The 25,355-nt window shown below is 39.4% G+C and overlaps 1 protein-coding gene across 1 annotated transcript; it reads left to right on the plus strand.

The window, feature by feature from the left end:
* On the plus strand, positions 1-24,839 carry LOC140245029 (rab3 GTPase-activating protein catalytic subunit-like). The gene is made up of 23 exons (XM_072324619.1): positions 1-18; positions 122-174; positions 4,370-4,445; positions 5,396-5,561; positions 5,896-5,974; positions 7,279-7,398; positions 7,962-8,127; positions 10,043-10,142; positions 11,345-11,498; positions 12,512-12,585; positions 13,103-13,195; positions 14,093-14,277; positions 15,091-15,183; positions 15,841-16,013; positions 16,720-16,774; positions 17,284-17,560; positions 17,901-18,064; positions 19,822-19,959; positions 20,533-20,676; positions 21,947-22,142; positions 22,780-22,880; positions 23,787-24,020; positions 24,525-24,839. The coding sequence occupies exons 1-23, from the start codon at positions 1-3 to the stop codon at positions 24,822-24,824; spliced, it is 3,159 nt and encodes a 1,052-aa protein (XP_072180720.1). The 3' UTR covers positions 24,825-24,839.
* The last annotated feature ends 516 nt before the right edge of the window (positions 24,840-25,355 follow it).

Raw genomic sequence — 25,355 nt, forward strand, 5'->3', positions numbered from 1 at the left:
ATGGCGGATGACGTTGAGGTGAGCAATGTCGGCATTCGCATTTGTAAACAACGGCGGTCGTGATAGGCGTAGTAATCGTGTCGTTTTTGATACATTGTTTTCTTATTTTGTTTTTACACAGGAATCCGAAGTGTTCGAGATCACAGATTTTACCACAGCATCAGAATGGGAGAGGTAAGCTAATCGCTGACTTAACAGCAGTTCTTCACGAATGATTAGTTAACACCCAGTCCCAGTCCCAAACGTTCAATTTTGTGTGCTGTGAAGTTGCCGAAGCCGCGCGCTAGTGCAAAGTAGATTCTAATCTAGGCTAGTCAGGAGCATATCAACATGGAGTTACCTACATTGTACATTATACTACTATGTACAAACACTGTAATATGCATGTTAATCAGTTAATTTGTGGTCAATAGGCACCCAAATGCAGTAGAGCTGCCAATATTACAGTAGAAAGATGACACAAATGACTAGACCGACTTATTGCTATGGTTGGTGGCACTACTAGCACGACTAGATTCTAAATTAAGTCAAATTTTACGTCTACAGTATAGACCCCTAATATGATAACTAACACCTTCATTTCATGTGAACATAATCATACTTTTTTTAAAATACAAAGAATATAGAATAGAATCTAGACCACGGTCCATGGCCTATAAAGTGTTGGCCTTTCACATTTTCTGAATTGACATTTACATTTACAAGACAATCCTGTTGAATGTTGAGGAAACCTTTAACATGCACTTTGCTTTGTAATATATTAAAAATTGCCAAAGTTCATATGTTGATAGTTGGTACTTTCGTGCAGTTGTACCCTCTCCCGAAGATGTAGATGTCTAGTAGTAGTACTTCTGTATGATCACAAATATGAAAGATGGAAAATGAAGTTTCGTAAATTATTTCAGTTCAAGCAACAATTTCCATCATGTTGTAACAGGTTTTCATTTTTATTTTTGTTTTTGCTTTGTTGTTTGTTTTTTTTTGTTAGGGTTCCTATTGCACACCATGTCAGATTAGGCACTGCCATTGAAATCGGTGTTAATACCATCAATATGTTTATTGAATTGAATTAGGTGATCCGAGTATCCTTCGGATCACCTTCTGTATCTGTACGGATTCTTTTTCCTTCTTTATTTCTGGACAAAATTTGTGTAGAGATTAGCTCAGAAAGTGCATTGCCTATGAATGTCAAACTTATACCATATATGTATCATGTCCCAAAGACGACGGGTCAAGTAAAATCGTAGTGATCAGTCGACCGTGACGTCACTATGACGTCATTATATGAAAACACATTTTCAATCATATCTCATTAATGGAATGGAATTTTTCAATGAAATTTACGTCACGTAAATTTCAATTCAAGGGAATTCTACTCATGTTTTCAAAATTCATCGCATCGTTAAAACTTGCGCGTACGCGCGCGTTGAAATATTTGTATGCTCCAATCGCGCTCAAATTTTTTTTGCATACGTTTCAGACCATTTGGCGCATTTTTTGAAAAATTGAAAAAATCGGACGGACGCGTACGCGCGCGCACATATACGCACGCACAGCTCATATACAATAGAAATTTCCCGTTTTTTCACTTTGATCGGATGTCTGAAATGTCAAGGAATATTTCTACCAAGTTTCAAGTCAATCCCACTCAAAATGACGTCATATGGGTCCGTCAAAGTTGAAATTCCGCGCGCGCGTCAATGGCGATATACAGTGCAACAATGCCAAAAAACTGCCAATTTTAAATCCGATTTTACTCGTCAGGATGGACGGTGACCCCCCATTTTCTTTACATATTCTGAAAGCTGATGAGTTGTACATGTCATTTCATGGGTTGGCAATGCTGGAAAAATGATTAAAATATATGAAATTTCTTAATAAAGTTAAAAAAGTAAATTTTCAAAATGACGTCATCGAATTTCAAGTTCATTCAAGCATATCTCACTTATTCTTTAGTTGATTTTCGTCCAAATTTCAATATGATGTAGCTTATTGAATGGGCTTTCAGATATATAATAACAACAATTTGATTGGATGACGGCATCACCTCGTAACAAGGGATTAAAAGTAACATTGTTAAATTTGACCAGTTTACGTGTTATCTCTATGGGAGTGCTGTTTTTCTGGAAATGAAAACTGACATGACTATCTTTATCGAGCACTAGCTCACTTATGCTTCGGTGAATTTCTCCCATATTTTAGTATGTTGTAGCTGAGACTTTGGGCTATCGTAAGTGTGCCCTTTGTTTTTTCATACGGAGTCGGCATCATGCCCAAAAGCTTGGTTGAAATTAAAGCTTATCTTCCATGTATTTTCATATTCCTTTCTTTCTGCAACTTTCTTTGCAATAAACTCAAGAAAAACAAGCTCTATCAGCCCAATATTTTGCACATGTTTAGTTTATGTCACGTACATTATTTCATAAAATAACAACTACTTGATCGGGCACCTTCTTGGGTATGTAAATTAGGGTCAAAGGTCAAAAATGTTTCATCCTGTATCTTGGTGAATACACGTCTTATCTTTCCCATATTTTGCATACGTAAAGACCATGTTACAAGAATCATTTCACAAAATAACCACTTTTTGCTCAGACGCCATCTTGTCTGTGCAAAGTAGGGTCAAAGGTCATATGTACTTCTTTCTTTATCTTCATTATGACGTGTTATCTCTATGGGAGGGAATTTTTCTAGATGTGAAAATTGACATGATTGTCTTTATCTACGACTAGCTCACTTACCCTTTGGTGAATTTCTTCCAGATTTTAGTATGTTGTAGCCAATTTAATACTCTTTAAGTTCTATTTATCAAAAATTTAATCGGATGATGTCTTCACCTCGTGAAAATGGATATAATGTAACCTTGTCAAATTTAACCAGTTTACGTGTTATCTCTATGGGAGGGAATTTTTCTGGAAATGAAAATTGACATGACGGTCTTTATCGAGCACTAGCTCACTTACTCTTCGGTGAATTTCTCCCAGATTTTAGTATGTTGTAGCTCAGACTTTGAGCTGTCGTCAAGGTTCGCTTTATTTTTTCATACGACGCCGAGATCACGTCAAAAAACTTGGTTGAAATCAAACTTATCTTCGATGTATTGAGATATTTCTTTCTTTCTGCAACTTTCTCTGCAATAACTCAAGAAAAACACCCCCTATCATCCCCATATTTTGCACATGTTTAGTTCATGTCACGTACATTATATCATAAAATAACAACTACTTGATCAGACGTCATCTTGGGTATGTAAATTAGGGTCAAAAGTCATAAATGTATCATCTTGTATCTTGGTGAATACATGTTTTATCTTTTCCATATTTTGCACACGTAAAGACCATGTTACAAGGATCATTTCACAAAATAACCACTTTTTGCTCAGATGCCATCTTGGCTGTTCAAAGTGGGGTCAAAGGTCATATGTACTTCTTTCTTTATCTTCGTTATGACGTGTTATCTCTATGGGAGGGAATTTTTGTAGATGTGAAAATTGACATGATTGTCTTTATCGAGCACTAGCTCACTTATGCTTCGGTGAATTTCTCCCAGATTTTAATATGTTGTAGCTGAGACTTTGGGCTATCGAAAGTGTGCCCTTCATTTTTCATACGATGTCGGGATCACGTCAAAAAACGTGGTTGAAATTAAAGCTTATCTTCGATGTATTGAGATACTTTTTTCTTTCTGCAACTTTCTTTGCAATAACTGAAGAAAAACAGACCTTCTCACCCCCATATTTTGCACATGTTTAGTTCATGTCACGTACATTATTTCATAAAATAACAACTACTTGCTCAGACGTCATCTTGGGTATGTAAATTAGGGTCAAAGGTCATAAATGTATCATCCTGTATCTTGGTGAATACATGTTCTACCTTTCCCATATTTTGCACACGTAAAGACCATGTTACAAGGATCATTTCACAAAATAACCACTTTTTGCTCAGATGCCATCTTGTCTGTGCAAATTGGGTTCAAAGGTCAAATATACTTCATTCTGTATTTTCGTTAGTGTATACGGAATTGTGTACCATAGATGTCAGGTCTGACTACCTTTTCTAAATGACAATCCAAACATCACACGGCCAATGTCCACTAAACACAGATGAAACCGGTATGGTCATGCCTATTGGGATCAGGAAACTCAAATCGTTCATTTACGAACAGATCGGATCACCTAATTTGTCAGTGTTGACAAATTCCAAGTCTAGTTGCTTTTTTTTTTGCACTGATCTGGAGCTCTGAATTTGTCAGTTCTCCTTAAGTTTCCTCAGCTTCATGCCTGAATTATTCATTGTCATCACTCATTTAGCAATCAGTTCCTTTGAATATATCTTATGAATTTTATCTGTTTGGCTTTGAAATGCAGATTCATAGCACGGCTAGAACAAGTCATCCATGACTGGAGGTTAACATCTACCACCAAATGGCCTCCTCTACGAAAGGTACCAGTAGCTAGAAACCTGCATTCACAAGATTACCATGTGCACAGATGCCTTCAAATGTCTGGAATGCATCCCTCAAAGAGCATTGCATAAATTTCCATGCAATTGACAAGTAAAATCGCAGAATTCTGACTTTTTGAATATGCCCAGATGATTAAGTTCTTTTATGAGTTTACCACAAAAAATAAAAAAATAAAAAAAAATAAAACCAATAAAATCTTACAAATCTTACAATCTTACAAAAAGTGTGTAGATCAGTACATATTCCTCAAGTGTACACCAACCTGTACCAATAATCTCTATTTGTAAAAGCATCAAAAGGGTGCATGCATGGTGGGGGCAAGATGCTGTTACTACAAATAAAAATGTTCTTAGTTTTTACCTGCAATTTGTCAACATCCCCTGTATTCAATCTAGGTATTTTTGAACCTTGTAAGATATTGATTTGATGAAGCAGCCCAGCAAAATGCTAGAATAAATTATACAAGCCAAAGTTACAGAGGATCCCTCATGATACTATTTCAAACTCTTGTTATTGTACTGTATCTCCATGTTCTTGAATCCATGTAGTTGGTGTTTACTGCTTTTACATGATGATTCCTACATTGTATACTGGTGTACACCCACTTCACATATCGTCGCTGGGGTGACAAGACCTTGTATCTGCATTTTTGGTGATAATGACTTTTTTTAACTAATGGTCAAATAATGGGTTAAGTGATGTCCTGTCCAAATCCCAACTGTCTTACTCCAAAAATGAAGCCACCAAGGCATGTCAAAGGAAAAGCTTTCCCACTCGCTCTAGTGCTTTGGCCGCCATGTTTTTTGGCTCTCCTGAACATTTGACATTTTGTAGATACGAGGTCTTGTCGCCCCAGCGACGATATATTCTTGATAGTTGTCTATAAAAGATAAAACTGTGCATGACCTTTACGCAAATATTTGATCAGGGAGAATTCACTTCTGGTGTCTGGGAGGAGCGATCCGAAAACATCTCCTTTGCAGACTTCCGGTTCACCATCACTGAGCACCGCCTCAAGATGGGGGGAGAGGAGGAGGAAGGGGAGGACAAGGAGGAGTCTGAGGATGAAGGTGGGAGAGGGGAAGATGATGATGGTAAGAGGATGTCTGAGGAGGTACGCACCTCGTATGCTGGTTTGATGAGCTGTAAAGCATGACTCTAGTCTACGTTACATTTTGGGGAATTAGATTTTTTTCTTTTCAGATTTTTACTTTCCAGAAATCTGTTTATCCAGTAGTTGCATGCGTTAGCATATGCAGCTCATAATTGTTAAATATGTCTGAACTTTGTGAAACTACCTTCTGTTTTCCTCTTTCTCTCTTTTTTCTCAGCACATAGAGATATATTCATGTGATAAGCACTTTAAAATTTTGTGAATGATTAGTTATTATTATGTCAATTTTGTATCTGACCTGTGTTCCGTAACAGACAGACTGCCGCAGCCGATGGAAGACATGATGGTATCAGGGAACGACTTTCCTCCCAGAGCTCACTGCCTCTGTCGATGGTGAGCAAAGAGGTTCTAAATGGTTAGGTACAGGGTCATCCCACGAGACAGACGCCCACGAGCCATACAGCCCACAAGTTCGACATTTAATAAAGGTCCACGAGTCATACAGCCCACGAGTTATACAGCCCATGCGTTTGACACTAGGCAAATACTTGGTCCATAAATTTGACACTTGCCAAACAAGGCTCACAAGTTCGACAATAAGCAAAAAAAAGCAAACAAGTTCGACACTGAGCAAAAATGCCCACAAGTACGACACAAGGTAAAAACGACCCACAAGTTTGACATTACATCACAAGGCTTAATGTGTCGGTCTCTTGGGCCTTGTTTGCCTTGTTTCAGACTCATTGGCCCGAATTCACGAAGGTGGTACAAATGAAACCATGGTTTAAACCATGGACAAAAACCATGGAGCGCCAAGTGTCGCATGTAATATTTCGTTATGAAATCAGTCATTTCATCGATGAAATGATTATTTTGTAACGAAATGACAACATTTTGTAACTAAATGAACATTTCGTCCGCGAAATGATAATTTCGTTACGAAACGGTCATTTTGTCAATGAAATGACCAATTTCGTAACGAAATATTCCATGCGACACTTGGTGCTCCATGGTTTTTGTCTATGGTTTAAACCATGGTTTCATTTGTACCACCTTCGTGAATTCGGGCCATTGGCTGTATGATTTGTGGATGTCAAACTCATGACATGCACCCTTATAGTTATTGGGGTGCCTACTCACCACACGCCCTGTAACTCTCTGAGGGTGCACAGAGTGAGGCACTAGGCTTTCCCCTCATGGGGGACAACGCTCCTTGCTCGCCTATCAGTAGCCAAGGAAGAGTCAAAGAGTGTAGACTCACATTTGAAATACCGGAATCCAACCAATATCTGATTGACGAATATGTCATTATTTCAGGTGTCTTCATTGTTTTGATGTTGTTAAGTATTGCTCATCACTGACTTGACTGATAGACTTGAGTGATGTGTTGATTTCTACCCACAGCAAGATGTCAAGAATATACATTTGTAGCAAAGGTACACTTTGAATGTTTCTCATACATAGTATTATGTACCCTATCTCCCATGGCAGTGATCTGATTACCTATTGGCTTTGTTAGTGCAGTAGTTCCCTGTAGCACTTTTGTCAGACATTGCCTTCGCATACAAAAATGAACAGCCGGTTTTTGGATGTAGTGAGTGGACTTCATTGCTTTCTCAGGCATCTGATCTTTAATTGCAACATATAGCCTTGTCTCAATTGTTTACTTGTATTTTCTTCCCCCCCCCCCAAATCAGGTTTGGCTTGAGGCAGTTTGTGGTCCTTTCTCCTGCAACCAATTCAACAGCCATCTTGAGTGAAAGCAAATGCAACCTCCTTCTTAGCTCCCTCACCATTGCAGTCAATAACACCAACTGGTAAGACTTGCTGCCAGAAAAACGTGTTCAGTTTAATTTGCAGGGATTGAATGTGATTGGACGGCTAAAGTAGGTAATGCATTTTTATTTAAATTTATGATCTGAATGAAGCCTGGTTTTAAATATGGGATGATAGCAGTGTTATAGAAATCTTCATTATATGTTATTTTAAAACGATATTTTTGTGGCACTAGATGCTATTTAAATTTCCATGTCTTGCACATTACGTAGGGAGGGGGCAGGGGGCAGTATTTTCTCTCTGGGCATCCATTCTTCGAATTGGAAGGCCATGCAAACTTTTTTTTTTTGTTCTTCGGCATTATTATCGTTGTGATAATAATGCTGTTTATATTGTTGTTATCATCATGCATTGCTATGAATGTTATGTTATTATCATTTTTATTGTTATTATCATCATCATCATTATTATTATTGCTATTATTACTACTATGAACGTTACTCCTGTTTCTTTTTCTGTCATGTTCATTCTTTTTCATTTGCATTTCATGGTAATGGTTAACCTTGAAACCGCCATCTTTCTTGGCTGGTATGCCTACTTGTAGCACGGTGCCCATGTTTGCCCAAGTGCAACAGAAGTGGAGGAGGATGTACACAGGTGTCTGCGAGGCGCCCGGGGTCCGCACGTCCTTTGACATTGTCCACCTAAAGAAGATTCCCCACCAATACAACCACTTGGAAGGACTGGTCAATATCTTCAAATCAAAACTTGTGAGTCTCATCATTATTTCCCTTTTGCTAAAAACAAACAAACAAATGTTTTAGATATACTCATGTCAAGTAGATATGCCCAGAATGAAACAATACAAATGAAATAATTCATATCTTTAAGAGTCATAACAGCGTTTTATCATGAATGTGTTTCATATATCCAAATCTTTTTTTGAGAAATTGAAATGTGTTGCAGTCGGATTTTTACCCTAAGCGCAGATGAAAACCAGAACTGCAAAATACAAAAACAACAATAACAAAAGGCCAGCAATAGTGCTGTAATGTTTTGCTTATTACTGGTACTACATTAATTTATCTGCTGTACTGTTGAGGCCATTTTGGGAGTTAGCTGTGGCCAAAAGTTAACCCGTTGAGGATGTTTTTATTTTGCCAAGACATGGATTTCCCGTAGACACCTGCCTGAGTATACTCAGGACTCGTCTTCAATGGGTTAAACTTGTGGGAGGTTGCATTTTACTTTTGCAAGTCTTTTCTCCTTGTGAAATTCGTGAAAGTTTCATGCTTGCAGAATTTTTATGCCTCCGCCACGAAGTGGTGCCGGAGGCATTATGTTTTCTGGTTGTCCGTCCGTCCGTCCGTCCGTACGTCTGTACGTCCGTACGTCCGTACGTACGTCCGTCCGTCCGCTTTCGTTTACGCGATAACTTGAGTAATATTTACTGGAATTTTACCAAACTTGGTCCAAGTATGAAGTATGATGGGGCAATTATTTGATTAGATTTTGGGTGAAATCGGCTGAAGGTCAAAGGTCAAGGTCAAATCATGAAATTGTATCCGTTTACACGATAACTCAAGACTGGATGGAGCAAATTTCACCAAACTTTGTTGGAGGATGATGTATGATGAGACAATTACTTCATTGGTTTTTCATTGAAATCGGACAGAGGCCAAAGGTCAAAGATCAAGGTCAAATCCTAAAATTTATCTGTTTACGTGATAACTCAAAACTGGATGAAGCAGCTTTCACCAAACTTGGTCCAAGGATGATGTATGATGGGACAATTAGTTGAGTAGATTTTAGTGACATTGGCAAGAGGTCAAAGGTCAAAAGGTCAAGGTCAAATGCTACAAATGTTGCAATTTCCCCCATATCTATGCAATGCCCGAAGGTATTTTCTTGAAACTTGGTGTGGACATGTACTACTGCATAAAGATTCTCCAGAGAGAGTTTCATGTCATAAGGTCAAAGGTCAAAAGGTGAGGTGAAAATGTTGCAATATTACTTTTCTCTCAAATGCTTCCATGTATCTTCGTGGAACTTGGTACATATGCATGTACTGTCTGGCAGGGATTATCTAGGGAATTTAGGGGTCATGGGTCAATAGTCAGGGGGTCAAAGGTCAAGGTCAACTCCTCAAAATTTTACTATTTCCCTCATATACTAGTATATGCAATACTTGCATTATTAGTTTCAAAACTTAATACATGCATTACCTAATGGAGATTCTCCAGGAAATTTCCAGCCAGAAGGTCAAAGGTTAAGGGTCAAAGGCCAGGTTTCAATGCCCCCCCCCCCAAAAAAAAAAAAAAAAAAAAAAAAAAATCTATTTTGTACCGTCATCACACTCTTTCTTCGTACCTTGGAAATTACTCATTGCATAAATTTTCCCAAAATTCCCCAAATATGTGTACCTGCACTCTTAGAACAAACCCAGTTCAAGACATTTCTGACAAACCTGTCATTTCAATATTTTGCCAATCATGTGAAACTGTCATGGATCACACATTGTGAAGACATTGTACTATACGCCTATTGGGAGAATCATGCATTATGGCGGAGGCATCAGTCGCCATAGCGACATTTCTAGTTTAGTTTTACAGTACACTACAGGGTAATTGTGCTGGAAGTGAAAGTGATGATAAAATGAGATTTGATGTTCATGAATCCTTTTAGGCCTGTCCAGTATCGCCGGCCCCTCAGGTCATGGTGGCCGTCCGCTTCACCTACGTCCTTCAAGACTGGACACAGTTTGCCTGGCCACTCCTTCCCCCAGGTAAGGACTCTGCTGGCTTGACCCATCAGCAAGTACAGTCACTGCCCGTCTAATATGTAATGTGTGTTCGTGTGTGTGTACTGTCTGTATGTTATTTTATATCCATGTGTGTGGTGTGTGCATTCATGTATGTATGTGTTTATATGTGTATGAATCCATGTATTTATGTGTGCATATACATTATGTATATTTGTATGTTTGTATGGGCATATGTGTGTGTTTTTATCAATTTATGTACTGTAGGCATGTTTATATGTGACCCGCTACAACAAAAAGGTCCTAAAGTCGCGCACGATTGAAGCCGTGAAAATCGAGTTTGAAGTCAGAGCATCATAACTGGTCAAAACTTACGATTTTCTGATTTTGACATATTATTGGAGTCTGACATGTCTTCTGTCATCTGTCGAAATTTTGAAGCAAAATGATGAAAGGAAAGACCAAAAAATAGCGTTTTTCTGGGCCATGTTTTTGGCGTTTCAACCGAAGCAGAAACCGGTTCGAAAATTTGTATTGAGTGCCACAGATAGGCTCCGCCCCTAACAACGACCGGAGTGATCTCATTGGTCAGTTTGCTGCTTGCCGCTAACCGAAGCGTGAAGCTCGCACACTGCCAAGTCGACTGGTGCGTGCGGGCGGGGTGCGCTATGCCCAGCTGCTTCTCCTGGCATCCTGGTCACTGATTGGTCGGTGAGGAGACCGCCGACGCCGTGCTTGAATGAGCATTTCGGGGGTTGCTAGGGTTTACCTTCTATTGTCCGGAGGTGAAAATTGACTAGCGTGACCCTTGATCGCGATTGCGTCGCAAGGAAAACTTTTAGGGCGCTTTTCTCGAAACAGTGATTTCCCATACGTCTCGACATGCTCTCTTTTAAACATCGATATCTCCGCAGCCGATTATTTTCATAAGATGAGTTATATATCAATTTAAAGCAGAAAGATTGGGGAATTTTGTCATGCAATTTTCAAATAATCGACCTCAAGCGACTTTAGGATCATTTTGTTGTAGCGGGTCACATATGTATGTACATGTATGTATGACTGTAAAATGATGTGATATCTGAAATTTTGACAATTTTTATTTTAGCTTTAGTAATGTAGCAGTGTGCACTTCTTCATGAAACTGTTTGATTTACTGTATGGATACAGATCAGAAATCATATTTACAATGCCCTGTGAACCATTTGACTATTTCCCATTCCCAGATGTGGATGTCATCAGTGATGACGATGACGTCGGCTATCCAGGCTTTACTGCCCTCCCCTACGGCGCAGTGGAAGATCCCGTGAGCTCGCTTCACCTGGCAGCGACATGGCCCTCTACGGCGGAGGACATGATTTGCGACAACGATGTCTACTCGTGAGTCTGTTTGTGTTTGTGTGTGTGTGTGTGTGTGTGTTTATGGGGGAGGGGGGAGAGGTTGAATTTAATTTGTTTGTTGATTTTTTCCATACTGTAGAGCATTCAAATAGAGTTTTTAGATGGGGCGCTTTGGAATAGTAGATAGAGTTGTCTGTCTCTTGACATTAAATCAGAGATCCTAAGTTTGAATCCCGCCAAGTGCCTACATCCTTGACAAGATGTTTTTACCCACTGTGTCCTCCACCCAGGTGAATAAATGGGTATCTGGCTGCGCTAGGGTAATGGTAATGGCAGAGCTCTCTGCTAGAACAGTAGTGGCAACACTGAAGAGGCTACCCTGGACAAAAAAAAAGAAAGAAAAACGTGTGCATGCCTTGTTTTTAGCAGTTTTTCAAGAACACTTTTGTGTAGAGTCGTGTGATTAGGTATGTCTTAGAGGCCCCTTTACATACTCTTCATGTTCAACCATAACTTTTGAAAGGATGCTGCTACTGCTTTGAAAATTGACATTAATCATGTCAATAGTCGTGGTCACACACAAAAGATCGTGAAGTTAGAAATTTTGATCTGTAAGATCTCAAAGTTTTGCCAGTGCGACAGCAATCTGCCAGCAAAACTTCGCACTCAAACTAGGAAAATTTCCTGGACCCCTGCCAATATTCTTGATCTTTGGGCAGTGCAAATGCTAGCAACTGAAACTTTGCAAACAGGTAGTGAACTGGTCACATGACAAACTTTGGTTTTCTTGCAGGTCATGCGTCATTGGGTTGCACCTGTGTACATTATTACCTCACAATCATTAGCCATCAGACGGCGTGCTCTTTCATCTTTCTTGCGCACATGCACCAGTAACCTAAACTTTGTGGATGTAAACATTGAGGTGTTTGGCTGCCAGTGTGGACGGATGACCAAAGATTACGAAGACTTTGCGATCTTTAGGCCTAACTTTGTGATCTTTTGCCAGTGTGACCGTGGCTAATGTGAGTTTGTTATGTCCTTGTCGTCTCTAGAGATTTGGATCCCGTGCAAGCTCCCCAGTGGTCTGCCAGGATTCACATGACTGAAAACCCTGTCAGCCTCCTAGGTATGGCATCAAATCACTGCTGTAGTAGTGCAACAGACTATGTAAGCTTTGAAAACACAAAGATACGGACATGAGGTATGCAGAAGTTGGCATTGCCAGTTTCACATGTTACATATAAAAGTGAACTCTGTGTTTCATATGAATTGATCAAAAGGGTATTGTCGAACAGACTCATGAAAGATTTCATGGATTGGTGGCAGAAGGTAGGTACGATGTTAAATTTTCTCTAAAACCACCATTTCATGCTTTTCAGATATGTTTACTTGTTTTTGAGAAGAAGAGAGCAAAATTACGGAAGGATTGAAAACGTGATTAGAATTAAACACAAAATTAGGAAGTTTTATTTCATTTTATTTTCTATTTTCTCCTCGTTCTCACTTTTGTTCATCATCATCATCTTCGTTTCTTTTTTGTCTTTTTCATCATCATCCTATACCTCTTCTTTTTTGTTCTTCTCCTTCTCAATCCATTGTACGTATTACCATTATCGACATTATCTTGACATTCTATTTGGCAGCCGAGTACTTGAAAGGTTTCACCAACCTGGCGCACAGCAAGGAGTCGGTAGACCAGCTCCTGGGGAGACCGGCCTTTGAGGAAGACGATGATGGTAAGGGGGAAACCTTTCCCAGGATTCAAAACTCCTAGCAATGGTGGTATTCAGCAGAAACAGGCAAAATTATCCTGTGTCTTGTGGGATAAAGTTCTCTTTGTGAATATGGTTGAGAGACCATCTACAGATGAAGCAAAAATTTTCTGCTTTACTGCAGCTTCCATAAGTCATGATGGCGGTGAAGGGAAGAGAAAAGGAAAAGGCCAGTCTGTCCAAAGAGATGAGTAGCAATATCCAAGGAAGCTACCTTAGATACCATTTATTCTGTATATTTAAGGGGTTTTGTGAATTTTGCCAGTTGGGTGATATTCGCTAATTTAACAACATGTAAAAAATATTCACTCTGATCCTGACATGAGTGTGACATGTAGGCATACATTTTTCTGTTCATAACTGCACACAACGAGAGTGAATTTTCAAATAACCACTTGCAAAATTGTCGGGATGTTCACAAAAAGAAATTACACTCACTGAATATATGGCATATACCGTAGATAAGTTAGTATAGTATAGGATACAGCTGTATTTGGCATCAGTTAGCCTATGGGATGTTTGGAGTGCCTTTACCACCAAAGAAGGCAACTACCGTAGAAGTCTCCAGAGGGTTATTCAATACCACCCGGAGAATACTAAGGAATTCAAGAATGTCATGCCATAGAACAGAAATTTAAGAAATTGTCTTCTTATACGAATTATTATCATCTCATTAGATTTAGTTTACAATACTGAGCTGGCGAAAGAAGTCCACTGACAATGAAAGAATGAAAATTTAGCTCTTTCATAGTTGTTATTAACCCTCAACACAATCTCTTTTGAGTCAGAAGTAACAAAACGTGGGAGGAACCAAATTGAGAAAACTTGACCAGCTACGACCATCGTTGTCTTCCCCTGCAGACACTTCGGAGCAGGTCAGTCTGGCGTTGCACCGGCTGACCGACCCAGCCCGGGTCCAGTTTCCCACGCTGTCCTCAGTCATGAGTAGGGCCCAGGCGGCCCAGCGTAGGCTACGGACCCAGGGCCATCAAGCAGCCAGACTGGAAGCTCCTATTCCTATCGGCATCCTGAATGACATCTTAGGGGTAAGAAGACCAGTCTTGTGATACCCTCCAGGGCCCCATTTGAGAGAAAATGTTAGGATAGCAACTCTTGCTGGAATGGCAACTTCCCATAGGTTCAACAGCCAATCAGGAAGCTGGATTCTTGTTGTTACCCTGACAATTGCCATTCCAGGTAGAGTTGCTATCATACTCAACTTTTTTTTGAAGTGGGACCCAGAATCTAGTGACCCGTTATGTCACTGTGAACTATAAAAACAGATAAACAAACAGATAAACAAACAAAACACAATTACTCAATGTTAGGAGAAATTACCAATAGGCTGGTTTGCCCATGCATGCAAATTTATGAATTTTATTTTATTTTATTATTTTTTTTGAGGACTCAACTGTAGTAACTGTTCATTCACTTCTCATGTACGCTGTACCTAATGAATACATTTCAACGGTAGACATCAAGTTTGCATGCATCACAAATTGCTATGCCAGACAAGTCTTAAGCAAGTTTGATGCCCTATCAAGGTGAACTACTTGATTCATTGTTAATACCATCAATCTGCAGCAGTTGTCTGTCACATATTAAGAGCTCCCAACTTACCCTAAGCCAGGGGAGACACAGCCAAGTGAATGTTGACAGTCTGTGAAAAATCAACAACTTGCAAATCTCATCATTGTAGATTCAGCAAAAGAAAAAGAAAAAGAGAAAGTGGTCTGAAATGTCCATTTTAATAAAAGTAACTTGATTGCATTGTGATTACTTCAGGAATTCTATTTTCTCCCCTTGTTTTCAACTTGTTGTTACCATGTGTTTCTTTTCATTGCTTGTTTTGTTATCAGTTTCTCTTTCCTGATGCCAGCACGGCTTCCACTCCTGCTGGGGAAAACACGGCCACGCCCAGTGAGGAGACGGAAAAAGACTTTGACAACAAGGTGATTAAATCATTTCCTTTTCAGATGCAGTCAAATCTGCCTTAAGGGCTACCTGTCTATAAAGGCCACTCTTTTAGTCTCCTTTGGATGGCCACTGTACACAGGTTTGAGTATATAAGCTTTGTATATTGCTGGTCTTAACCAGGTATCAAATCCACTACATATTGATGCGACCAATCACAGTTTTATGAGTGCCTTCATCCTCATTTGATATTAGGAAGCTATGGGGATTGCAGCTTTTGTTTGTTTGTTTGTTTGTTTTGTTTTTTGTATTTTTGTATTTTTTTTTTTGAGGGGGGGGGATTCTTTGTACATAGTAATGCTCTGTGCATTGTAACTGAGTATTTTTCTTTTGTTGACTCCTTCTTTCCTTTTGTAATAGACTTTGTTAAATCTTCATGTGATGTGAGCTGTTTTGCTGCCCTCGTTGTCATCCATATGGTAATGAGACGGTCAATAAGAAAGACTCATTTTCACATTTGTATTATTAGGTACTTTCTGAGTGAATTTCTCTCTTCTGACTATTTTTGTTTGTTTATTTGTTTGTTTGTTTTGTGGATGGTTGAAAAGATAGGAGTAGTCATAGAGACAGGTAGCGATGAAAATTATCGTTTTCAAGTTTGATGCAAACGAGATTGATATCAAAATTTTGTTTAGGAGAGGTACCGTCACTTCAAGACATCCCCAGAGTCCAGCCTGACCTACAAGCTAGCGGTGTGCATGTGTGTGGTCAACAACAGCCACGGTGGCCTGAAAGGTGTGGCCCACCTATGGCACGAGTTTGTTCTGGAGATGAGGTATCGCCTGGAGAACAACTACAGCATTACTGGGTCAGTTTCATCCTTCTTTATGGGTAGTTTTGTTTTGTTTTTGTTTTTTATATGTGTATTTGTGTTTGTGTATGTGATGTGCACTACTGTGACATGAATTATTGTAGCCTTCCCATCTAGCTATGACAACACATCATTTTACTAAAACTTTCAACATCAACCCGTTGGAGGACAAGTCCCAAGTATACTCGGACAAGTGTCTATAGGAAGTGCGTGTCATAGCAAAATCTGTCCTTCCTCAATGGGTTGAAGAATTTTTTTTTTTTTAACCTATCGTCTGCTGCTAATATTTCTGCATTCACAAAATCCATGATCGTGTTTGGAGGTAAATTCCCCTTGAATCATGAAGAGCAGATGATCTGAAATAGAATGGTCATGGACTGAACATAATTTTGTCTAACTCTATATCGTTGTACCATTTATATGCCCAAGCATGTAGCTTTAACTGGCCAAGCTTTTTCATCATCTTTCAGAAATCCGTCCAAGCTTGACCTAATTGCAAAGCTAACAAGCCCACTCTGGTAAAGCAATGTTCCTAAGTCCAACAGGAAGGCCATCTTGGCACAGAGGGGATTAGAGAGATTAGTTAATCTGTAATCATTGACAATTAGTATCCAGACATCTGTACCACTTGGCAAAGAAAGGACAGAAAGGGTAAATAAATTTCTTAACCATTCTCAACCTCTTGCATCATTTGGAAATCCAGGCTTGGTTCCTCCACTCCAAACATGGGATGTTGTTTACTTCATCAGAAATTGCAGGTGAGATTTTGCTATCCACGTCATCTACATAAAAGTTGAGAGATGTAGTCTGCTCAGTGTAGACTCTCATAACTCAAACTTTGTGTTCTGACAAATTATGCAGTTCAGTGTATGTGTTATGTTTCATCAGTTCTCTCATTTGACAGTCTATTACTGTAGCATTCTGTAATTAAGTTACAAATGGCTCTTTAGAGACCATTCTCTTACCCAAAATTCTGTTACTTAAAACTTACATGTGTTTTCTTTCCTCATCAGTTTACTGTAGCTAAATTTTTCTAACCTAGAAAAATTCTTTAGTCCATCAATTGTCTGTGTGCATTGCATGCAAATCCCATGTTGAAATATTTTTTAAATAAATATTGTTATAACAACTACATAGATCTGTATATGTTGTACTGTATGTGTATCTACTGATTTGAAGGACGCTGCATGTATATCTCATAGACTGCATACAAACATATTGAGGCCATATTGAGGATTATACGCCATCATTTTCTTTTGGGTTTCAGATGCTCAACTGCTGCATTGAGCGTAAAAAAGCCAGGGAAGAGAGGCGAAAGAGGCAAGCCTCAACATCCGTTGCTACGGACGACGCATCCGCCAGAGAGACCAGGAAGAACTCCGCTGACGTTGACGTCGAGGATGCCCCGGGCTCCTCCGGAAGCGAGAGGGTGACGAGAGTGGTCCGGGCGGCGTCATCACGGAGCGGGGAGAGTGACGACAGCGAAGAGGAATTCTTTGAGTGTGATGATATCACACCTCCCAAAGAGTCTGCTCCCGATTTAGGTACTAAGAGATCAAGACCGTGAATGGCTTGACATCACTTTGGCAATTCCAATCCACCAAATGTTTTTCTCTGTAGACATGCATTTAATTTTGTCAGAAAATCTTGGAATGTGTAATGTTTAGTTTCTGTCTGTTTTTTTCTTTTTGTTTGTTTGTTGCTGTTTCTCAGGGGCAGGAGTTATCTAGAAATCCAGACCATTTGGAAAGTACTCGACAAAACTAATGAAAGATACTGACCTATGAAAGATGACTTTTGCAATTCTAGAGCTACAAGTATATCATCCTTGAGCACTTGACCCATTGTATCCTCACTTTTTCTGTATGTGATTTGATGATGAAGATGAACAGATGGACACTTCCCTGGAGGATGCTGAAAACAAGGATGTAGGGAATGAGAAGAACCAGCAGGAGGAGAAGGCTGAGAAACCTGAAGGAAGATTGAAACCCTGTGGGGAGCTGAGACTGTTACACACCAATGAAATTTTGTACATTCCAATCACGCAGGTAAATGATGGCAAACTTTCTAATATTTCTCTCACTTTTTTTTTAACTTTTGCCTCTCTCTCTTGTGCTTTTTTTGGTGTGTGTGTGTGTGTCTGTCTATCTATCTGTCTATCTATCTATCTTTCTATCTTTCTATCTATCTATCTATCTATCTATCTATCTATCTATCTATCTATCTATTTATCTATCTATCTATCTATCTGTCTACATGTATCTGTAGATCTATCAATATAAGTATCTGTCTATCTATCTATCTATCTATCTATCTATCTATCTATCTATCTATCTATCTATCTATCTACCCGGTATCTATCTACATGTATCTATCAATCTATCTATCTATCTATCTATCTACCCGGTATCTATCTACATGTATCTATCTATCTATATATGTATCTGTCCATCTATCTATCTGTATTTATCTATTTACATGTACCTATCTATCTATCTATCCATGTGCCAGTCTGTATGTGTGCCTGTATTATTTTTGCTTTCTATCCAAGGATCAATCAATCTTTATGTAGCATTATGTATTCATTCTGTTTATACCTCACTATTTTCCTTCTTTACTCTTTTATTTTACCGTTCTGTCTGTGACACTTGTGTTTGTCTGTTTGTATATGCCATTTTTGTGTTCTTCTTCTCTATTCCTCTGTATTATGCTGTCATTTTCGTAACCGCTATCCATGTCTGTTGTATTTTGTCTTCCATTCTGCCTGTAAGAGACTGTATGAGTCCTAGACAATTCAAATGATTATTACTTTTAAAACGTATAGGCCTACTGTGCTTTTTTTCAGCCTAATTTGGTACACAAGCTGAAGCGCTTTTATTGTTAAGTGGAATAGATGCTTAGATGCTCTCTGTCCATGAATAGGGATTAACTAATCCCCCTAATCCCCTTTTGTACTACCATGGCCTTCCTGCTGAACTGAGGTACATTGCTACACCTGAGTGGGCTTGCTAACCTTACAATAGATCAAGTTTGGCTGAATTGTTGAATGCTGATGAAAAGATGGGTAGGTTTAGCTCTACAACACAGACACACACGTGGGAGTCCATAGAATTGCATTAAAAAAAAAAAAACATAATTATTTTTTTTTCTTTGTCTTGGTGAATGTTGTAAGCATTATGTGTGTTTTATTTTGAGCAGAGTTCTGAAGGAAATATTTCTCATATAAAAACGTGAATTAGGTAAATGTATATGCAGCAAGATAATGGCCAGTTCTGTGGTAGTGTGATGTCATCGTGATGTGATAGCACCAGGAGGATTATATGTCAGATTGTTTCCTTAAATGTCTTTAATTGTTCCTAATTCCTAGGTGCCTTAATAGCTCCTTGAGTTTGCCCAAACATCACTGATATACACGTATTGATCAAATTTGCAATTTTCCCTGATGCAAATCTGGTTCTATATCATGTTTCTGTATCTCATACATAGTCATTAACCAACAATGTTAGTGAAAAAGGGTATAGAAGCAATCAATTGCATGAAATGGTGATTCAGTGATTTTTGTGTAAAAGTGTAGAACTATCCCTGTTAGAAGTAGGACAGTATTCTTCACACATTTGATAAAATATAGAGAGGTTTAGTTCTAGATCTTGGTTTTGGAACTTGTAGGACCAAATACTTGTAACCATTGACAGCCATTCCACATTTGATGAGATATAGAGAAGTCCTGTTCCTGGTCTAGGTCCTGGACCTTGTAGTTCTGACTATTTATGGCCACTGGTAACGGCCTGGTCTGAAACTTTTGTAGGACCCAGCCCCTATGACGGAGGACATGCTTGAGGAACATGCCGAGGTCCTGGCCCAGCTTGGGACCTCTTCGGAGGGAATGGAACTTAGAGCCAAGATGCAGAGTGCTTGTCTACTCTCTGATATGGAGTCCTTCAAGGTATGGATGGATGGACAAGGATGTATGCTGAAATCTTTGTAGGCTTCCATGTTGGTAGAAGGCTTAATGGTACAGCTTTAGAAGGCTTAACAGTGCACCATGTATTCCTTCTTGGGTGTGTATGTGGCCCTAAAAAGGGCCTACCCACTCCCAGGCCCTTTTCAGGGCCCCATACATACCCAAGAAAGAATATGTGGTACACCACGCCTTCTACAGCTGTACCACCGAAGGATGTATGCTTTCAACAAGAGCTTCCAACTGAAATGCTTTTACCATAATTATTCAATATGTTTCTGTATCTTTCTTTGTCCAGAAAAAGAAAAGAATGTTAAAAAAAGTGTATCTATTTTTCTGAAATTTTGTAGCATGCTTTGTATGACCCATCTTAATTGTGTACTTTTCAGAGTGCATCTGTATTTTCACAGTCTACAGAAATTAACTACCCTGATAGATTCATGCATCAAATTTTATGTAGTTTGGGTTTTGTGTTTTTATTGTGCACAGCCTTTGATTGAAGAGTTTCCAAGGTATCAGAGAGGGTTGTTTTTCTTCTTTCTGTTTTATCTCACGTAGGCAGCCAATCCTGGGTGTGCCCTAGAAGACTTTGTCCGCTGGTACTCTCCCAGGGACTGGGTTGATGTGGATGACCCTCTCATGCCAGCAGATGAACAGGGGTCAGAGGGAAGGGTCAGAGGTCAGCTTAGCCAGCGAATGCAGGTCAGGCGAGGAAAAGTTCTATGTACACCTGTACCTTGTTTATATTAAACTGTCAATTGCAGGGAATTAAAAGGACACAACTCGTTAAAAAAAGGAAAGAAACAGATCATATTTCAGGGGCCTGTTTCATTAAGAGTTGCAATTGACCTTATCCTGTTGAGCACAACTTGTTGAATTGAGCGTAAATTCAATACTGAGTGTAAGTCCAGTTCCATTAAGACACTTACGCTTGATTTCAAGAAAAGTCAAGAGTAACTTTCAGTAGATTGAGTGTTACTTGCGATCAGTCACAAAGTTGTTTATGAAACGCAATTTGCGATTGATTGCAACTTACGCTCAATCTTTATGAAACAGGCCCCAGGGCAAGGAAAATTTAAGGATACATGTGGATCTAGAGCTAAAGAAATATATATAAGCTCATGTTCCTGAAAGGAACATATCATATGATGTGTTAAAAAGGACATTTTCATATTTTAGAGTGAGTATTGAAGAATATTACTTGTCTATTGTGCAGAGCTGATATCTCTTTGCCTCCAGGGTTGCAGTTTGCTCACTAATATTTAAAGGGACTGTACAGTACTGGTTGAGGTGAGGATTCAGGTTCGTAACATTTTTTGGTGAGATAATGAGAAACCTCTTATGAAACATGAAAGAGCATGTGATTTCAAGAAGGATTCAATGTTTATTTGATGAAAATTGGTTTTCAAATGGCTGAGATATCAAAAAAAGCGACAGTAAGAAAATGCGACAGTCCACGACTTTTATCAGGACCTCTTTGTTTCATCTTATTTTTGGATATCTCAGCCATTTCAAAACTGATTTTCATCAAATAAACCTTGAATTTCCCTTAGAATTGTATGCTCTTTGACATCTCATAGAGTGATTTCTCAATATCTCGCAAAATGCTAAAAGCTAAACCCTCACCTCAACCAGTACATAAAACAGTAGTTTTATGTAATATATTAACCACATACTGTATACGGCATGTATTCAGTGAGTTTTATTTTTCACGAATCGAGACTTCCCAACAATTTAATGAGTGGTTAGATTCATGATTGTTGAGTACAGCACTTGAAGGATAAATGTATGTGTGCATGTCACATTCATGTCGGGATCAGAGTCAGAATTTTTGCATGTTTTTAAATTTGCAATAGCACTGGACTCGCAAAATTCACGAAAACAAAAATCTTGTGCAAAGTGTGTTGTACAAGTTCACATTCAACATTTCCTTGAGTTAATACTGTTATTATGATACTCCTATGTTGAACAGTTGCCAGGCAACACGTGGCAGGAGGTGTGGTCTCAGTCCAAGCCCGTCCCCGCCCACCGTCAGAAGAGACTCTTTGACGACACGAAGGAGGCGGAGAAAGTCCTTCACTTCCTGGCATCCCTGAAGCCATCTGAACTGGTGCTCCATCTCCTCCCTGTCATTGTTCATGCCTCACTGCAGAGACTAGAGAAGGCTGGTAGGTCATGTGACTGGAGTAGACTTGTAAGTCAGGTGACCAGAGTAGGCTGGTGGGTCATGTGACCAGAGTAGGAGTAGTGGAGCAAGTGGAGCAAGTGATGAGTGTAGGCTTGTGGTCATGTGATCAGAGTAGGCTGGTTGGTCATGTGACCAGTATAAGCTGGTAGGTCATGTGACTGGAGAAGGATCATAGGTCATGTGGCCAAAGTAAGCTGGCAGGTCACGTGTCCGTAGTAGACTGGAATTCACATGAACTTGATATTACAGCAAGTTGTACGTTGTGAGAGCAGTACCTTGAATGCGTGATTTTACAGAGGTTTTGTCAATTTCTATAAATTAGTAAGACAGCTCATGTGTCTTACTAATAAAGTGAAGTGTACATTCATGGTTGAATATTGATGTTTGTCTTCATTGCCTATTTCTAATTTGTAGTCTTAACAAGAAGTATGACAACATTCTCTAATGGATACCTCCAGTGAATTATTCAGAAGTTTCTCTCCTAATTCTGCTGAGGAAGCACCAGCCCTTTTCTGTGGCTTTGCTACTGATTAAGTAACATATGTAGTCAGGTAACCATGGCAACAGACTCCTCTTATGAATTGATGCTCTCCGCCCCATTGTCTCTGTGTTCCCAGGTGCCGTGAAAGTTCCCTCCCTCAAGCCTCACTTCCCCCAGCTCCTCAATACCGCTTCCCGCCTCACGAGGGCGCCGATCCAGGACATCAAGAAGTACGAGGTGAGCACTGGGCCCAACTCTGTCTTGGCCACCCAGTTTCCTTGCCCAGGAACAACCCAAAGCTTTCTTTCAAAATTCCCAAGTCATGTAGTCTTGGTAGCAAAACTCTGTTCCAAGAGGAGCTTGTTAGTTACTGAATATTTTTGGAATTGATGACTGTACAAATGTGTTGTATGATTGGTCAGTTTGAGAGGTGGATTTCAATATACATGTTAATCCCTCTGCAGTATTCAGTTTGGTAGACCAAGCACCATGTACCTACAAAAATACACAGACTGCCTCCAGTCCATGTCTGGTAACATTGTTCTGCTTACTTGTATCTTCAACAACATGCTGTAAGATTATTGTTGTTATTTAAACCATTTTCATCATAAAGTGAAGATTACTGTATCTTTGAAGGAAAACATTCTCATGTGTTGGGGATCAAATGTTGCAAAAGTAATGAGCTCTTTAGCCCAAGTACACATTTTTAGTCACCACCACAGATCATCTGGGAAAGGAAAGATTGTAAAGCCTTTTTTTCCCTCCATACTATTGTGAAGGAAAACATGATAAAAAAATTTGCTAACAAGATTCAGCAAAAAATTGGGACAAGTATTTGGAGTTTAAATACCAATACGGGTTTAGCTGTGAGAAATAAACGTACATAATGTATGATTATAATTCAGCTAAATAGTCTAACACTTTTTAAAAAAATTTTTTATTATTGTGTCATTTTGGTTTTGTATAATGCATGTATGCAGAAAATTTATGCATGCCAAACTTTTGTGTTGATGAAATTACAATAATGAAAACGGCCAGAAACTTTCATAACACATCTTGTCGCAATCAGAAAAAAAATATGTACTATTAAAGATCTATTGTTGGAGGTTTTCAAACTAAAGCCGTTTTGTGTAACAATGACAGGAACTGGTGAAGCAGATTGGTCTGGTGGAGATCATCATCGCACGGGACCAGTCCCTCCGGGCAAAGTTCCTCCCCTCCGGTGAGAATGGAGCGGACCAGCCTGCCCCTGGCTCCCTACAGGAGCTGGAGGAGTTTGTGACCAGACTACAGGAGCAACCGGAGGTGTTCGTACCCAGGGCTGGGAGGGGCGCAGTTGGGGGCATAATTCACAAGCTCTTCAGTGCAGCACAGCGGGTGAGAAAAGTGTCCTTTACTTCCATGCTAAATCTCTTGACATTCATGCCCACGATTTTACTTCATATGATGATGAGGGGAAAGAAACTGGAATGAATTGTGGATTGAGTGAATGCAGACATATAGCAGACCACAACAGTGAAGTTTGAGGAAAATTGGATAATCCATACAAAATTCATGAATTTTTTCCAGTTTCAATACAACCATTGCTTGATAAGAAGACTACAACAATTTGTGATGACATAGTAGGATGATGATATATAGAAAATATAAAGAGAATTCCTTGTAATTCATTTTTTTTAATGGCAATACATATTCCTTCCTTTTGTTACTGATACATGATGTTCACAGTAAAATATTACCCCCTCCTGATGAGAGAGGTAATCCAAGCGATTTTGCAGCATGCTAGAAAAATGAAAATATCAAACAGGATCAAATATTATAAAAATGCACATGCACAGATCAAACCCGTGTTATTGAATTTATATAAAACTTTGTTTCCAGTCCGCTCACATGTTGCCTGATGATGAGAATGGTGACGACGCACCCGGCAACCCGTCGACCCAGCGGGCCTCATCCTTTGACAGTTCTCACCAAGAGAGGGCGCCGGGCTCTTCCTCCTCCTCCTCCTCCTCATCCGTGCCCGACTTCCCGCGGCCGGCTGGACGGGAGTTTATCCTACGCAACGTGACGCCACGCCCTGCGCCATACTCCAAGCCGACGCCCCAGAGGATGTACTGTGTGCTCGTGGAGGATGACTTTAGACTTGCCGGGGCTTTCTCTGAAGACACCACCTTCCAATAAATGAAAGCGTGCTGAATGAACTCTACTCAATAATACCCCCCCCCCACCCCCCCACCCATGAATGTAATTCAATCTCAATCTCGATTCCAGAATGGTCTTTTGTTTTGTGCTGCTCTGGAATGGATCAAGTTGCTCATGAATCAGAATGCACACCACAGCACAAGTACTTAATTGTGCACATGACAAATAGACTTTATTCATCGAGAAGAAGTTTCTCTCATGCTATGAATACGTGTAGTTTCATCTTATTTTCAAACGCACAGTGGCAGTGTAGTGCAATGGTATATCAGATTTTTTAATACACAGCCATGCAATGTACATTTTCATGTGATGGGTACTGCAAATCTGATGTCAAAATGGATGCATAATGAACTATTTATGATAGAAAAGAAGTAGAAAGAAATAACTGATTGCAGAGTTCGTATTATTGGTAATTATCCGAATTCATAAAATTGGTAAATATTGTATGTTTGTGTGTATGTGAATATATGAAAGCAACGAGCTGCCACCTTCTTTATTACAGCATCAGAC

The sequence above is a fragment of the Diadema setosum genome, chromosome 22, assembly GCF_964275005.1.
Source record: "Diadema setosum chromosome 22, eeDiaSeto1, whole genome shotgun sequence".
Lineage (NCBI taxonomy): Eukaryota > Metazoa > Echinodermata > Echinoidea > Diadematoida > Diadematidae > Diadema > Diadema setosum.

What these genes read in the sequence shown, in the direction of transcription:
- LOC140245029 (XM_072324619.1), top strand. An exon ending in CTTTGAGGAAGACGATGATG is followed by an intron (nt 13,196 to 14,092) that starts GTAAGGGGGAAA and finishes CTTCCCCTGCAG; the next exon opens with ACACTTCGGAGCAGGTCAGT. An exon ending in GCAGAGACTAGAGAAGGCTG is followed by an intron (nt 22,143 to 22,779) that starts GTAGGTCATGTG and finishes CTGTGTTCCCAG; the next exon opens with GTGCCGTGAAAGTTCCCTCC.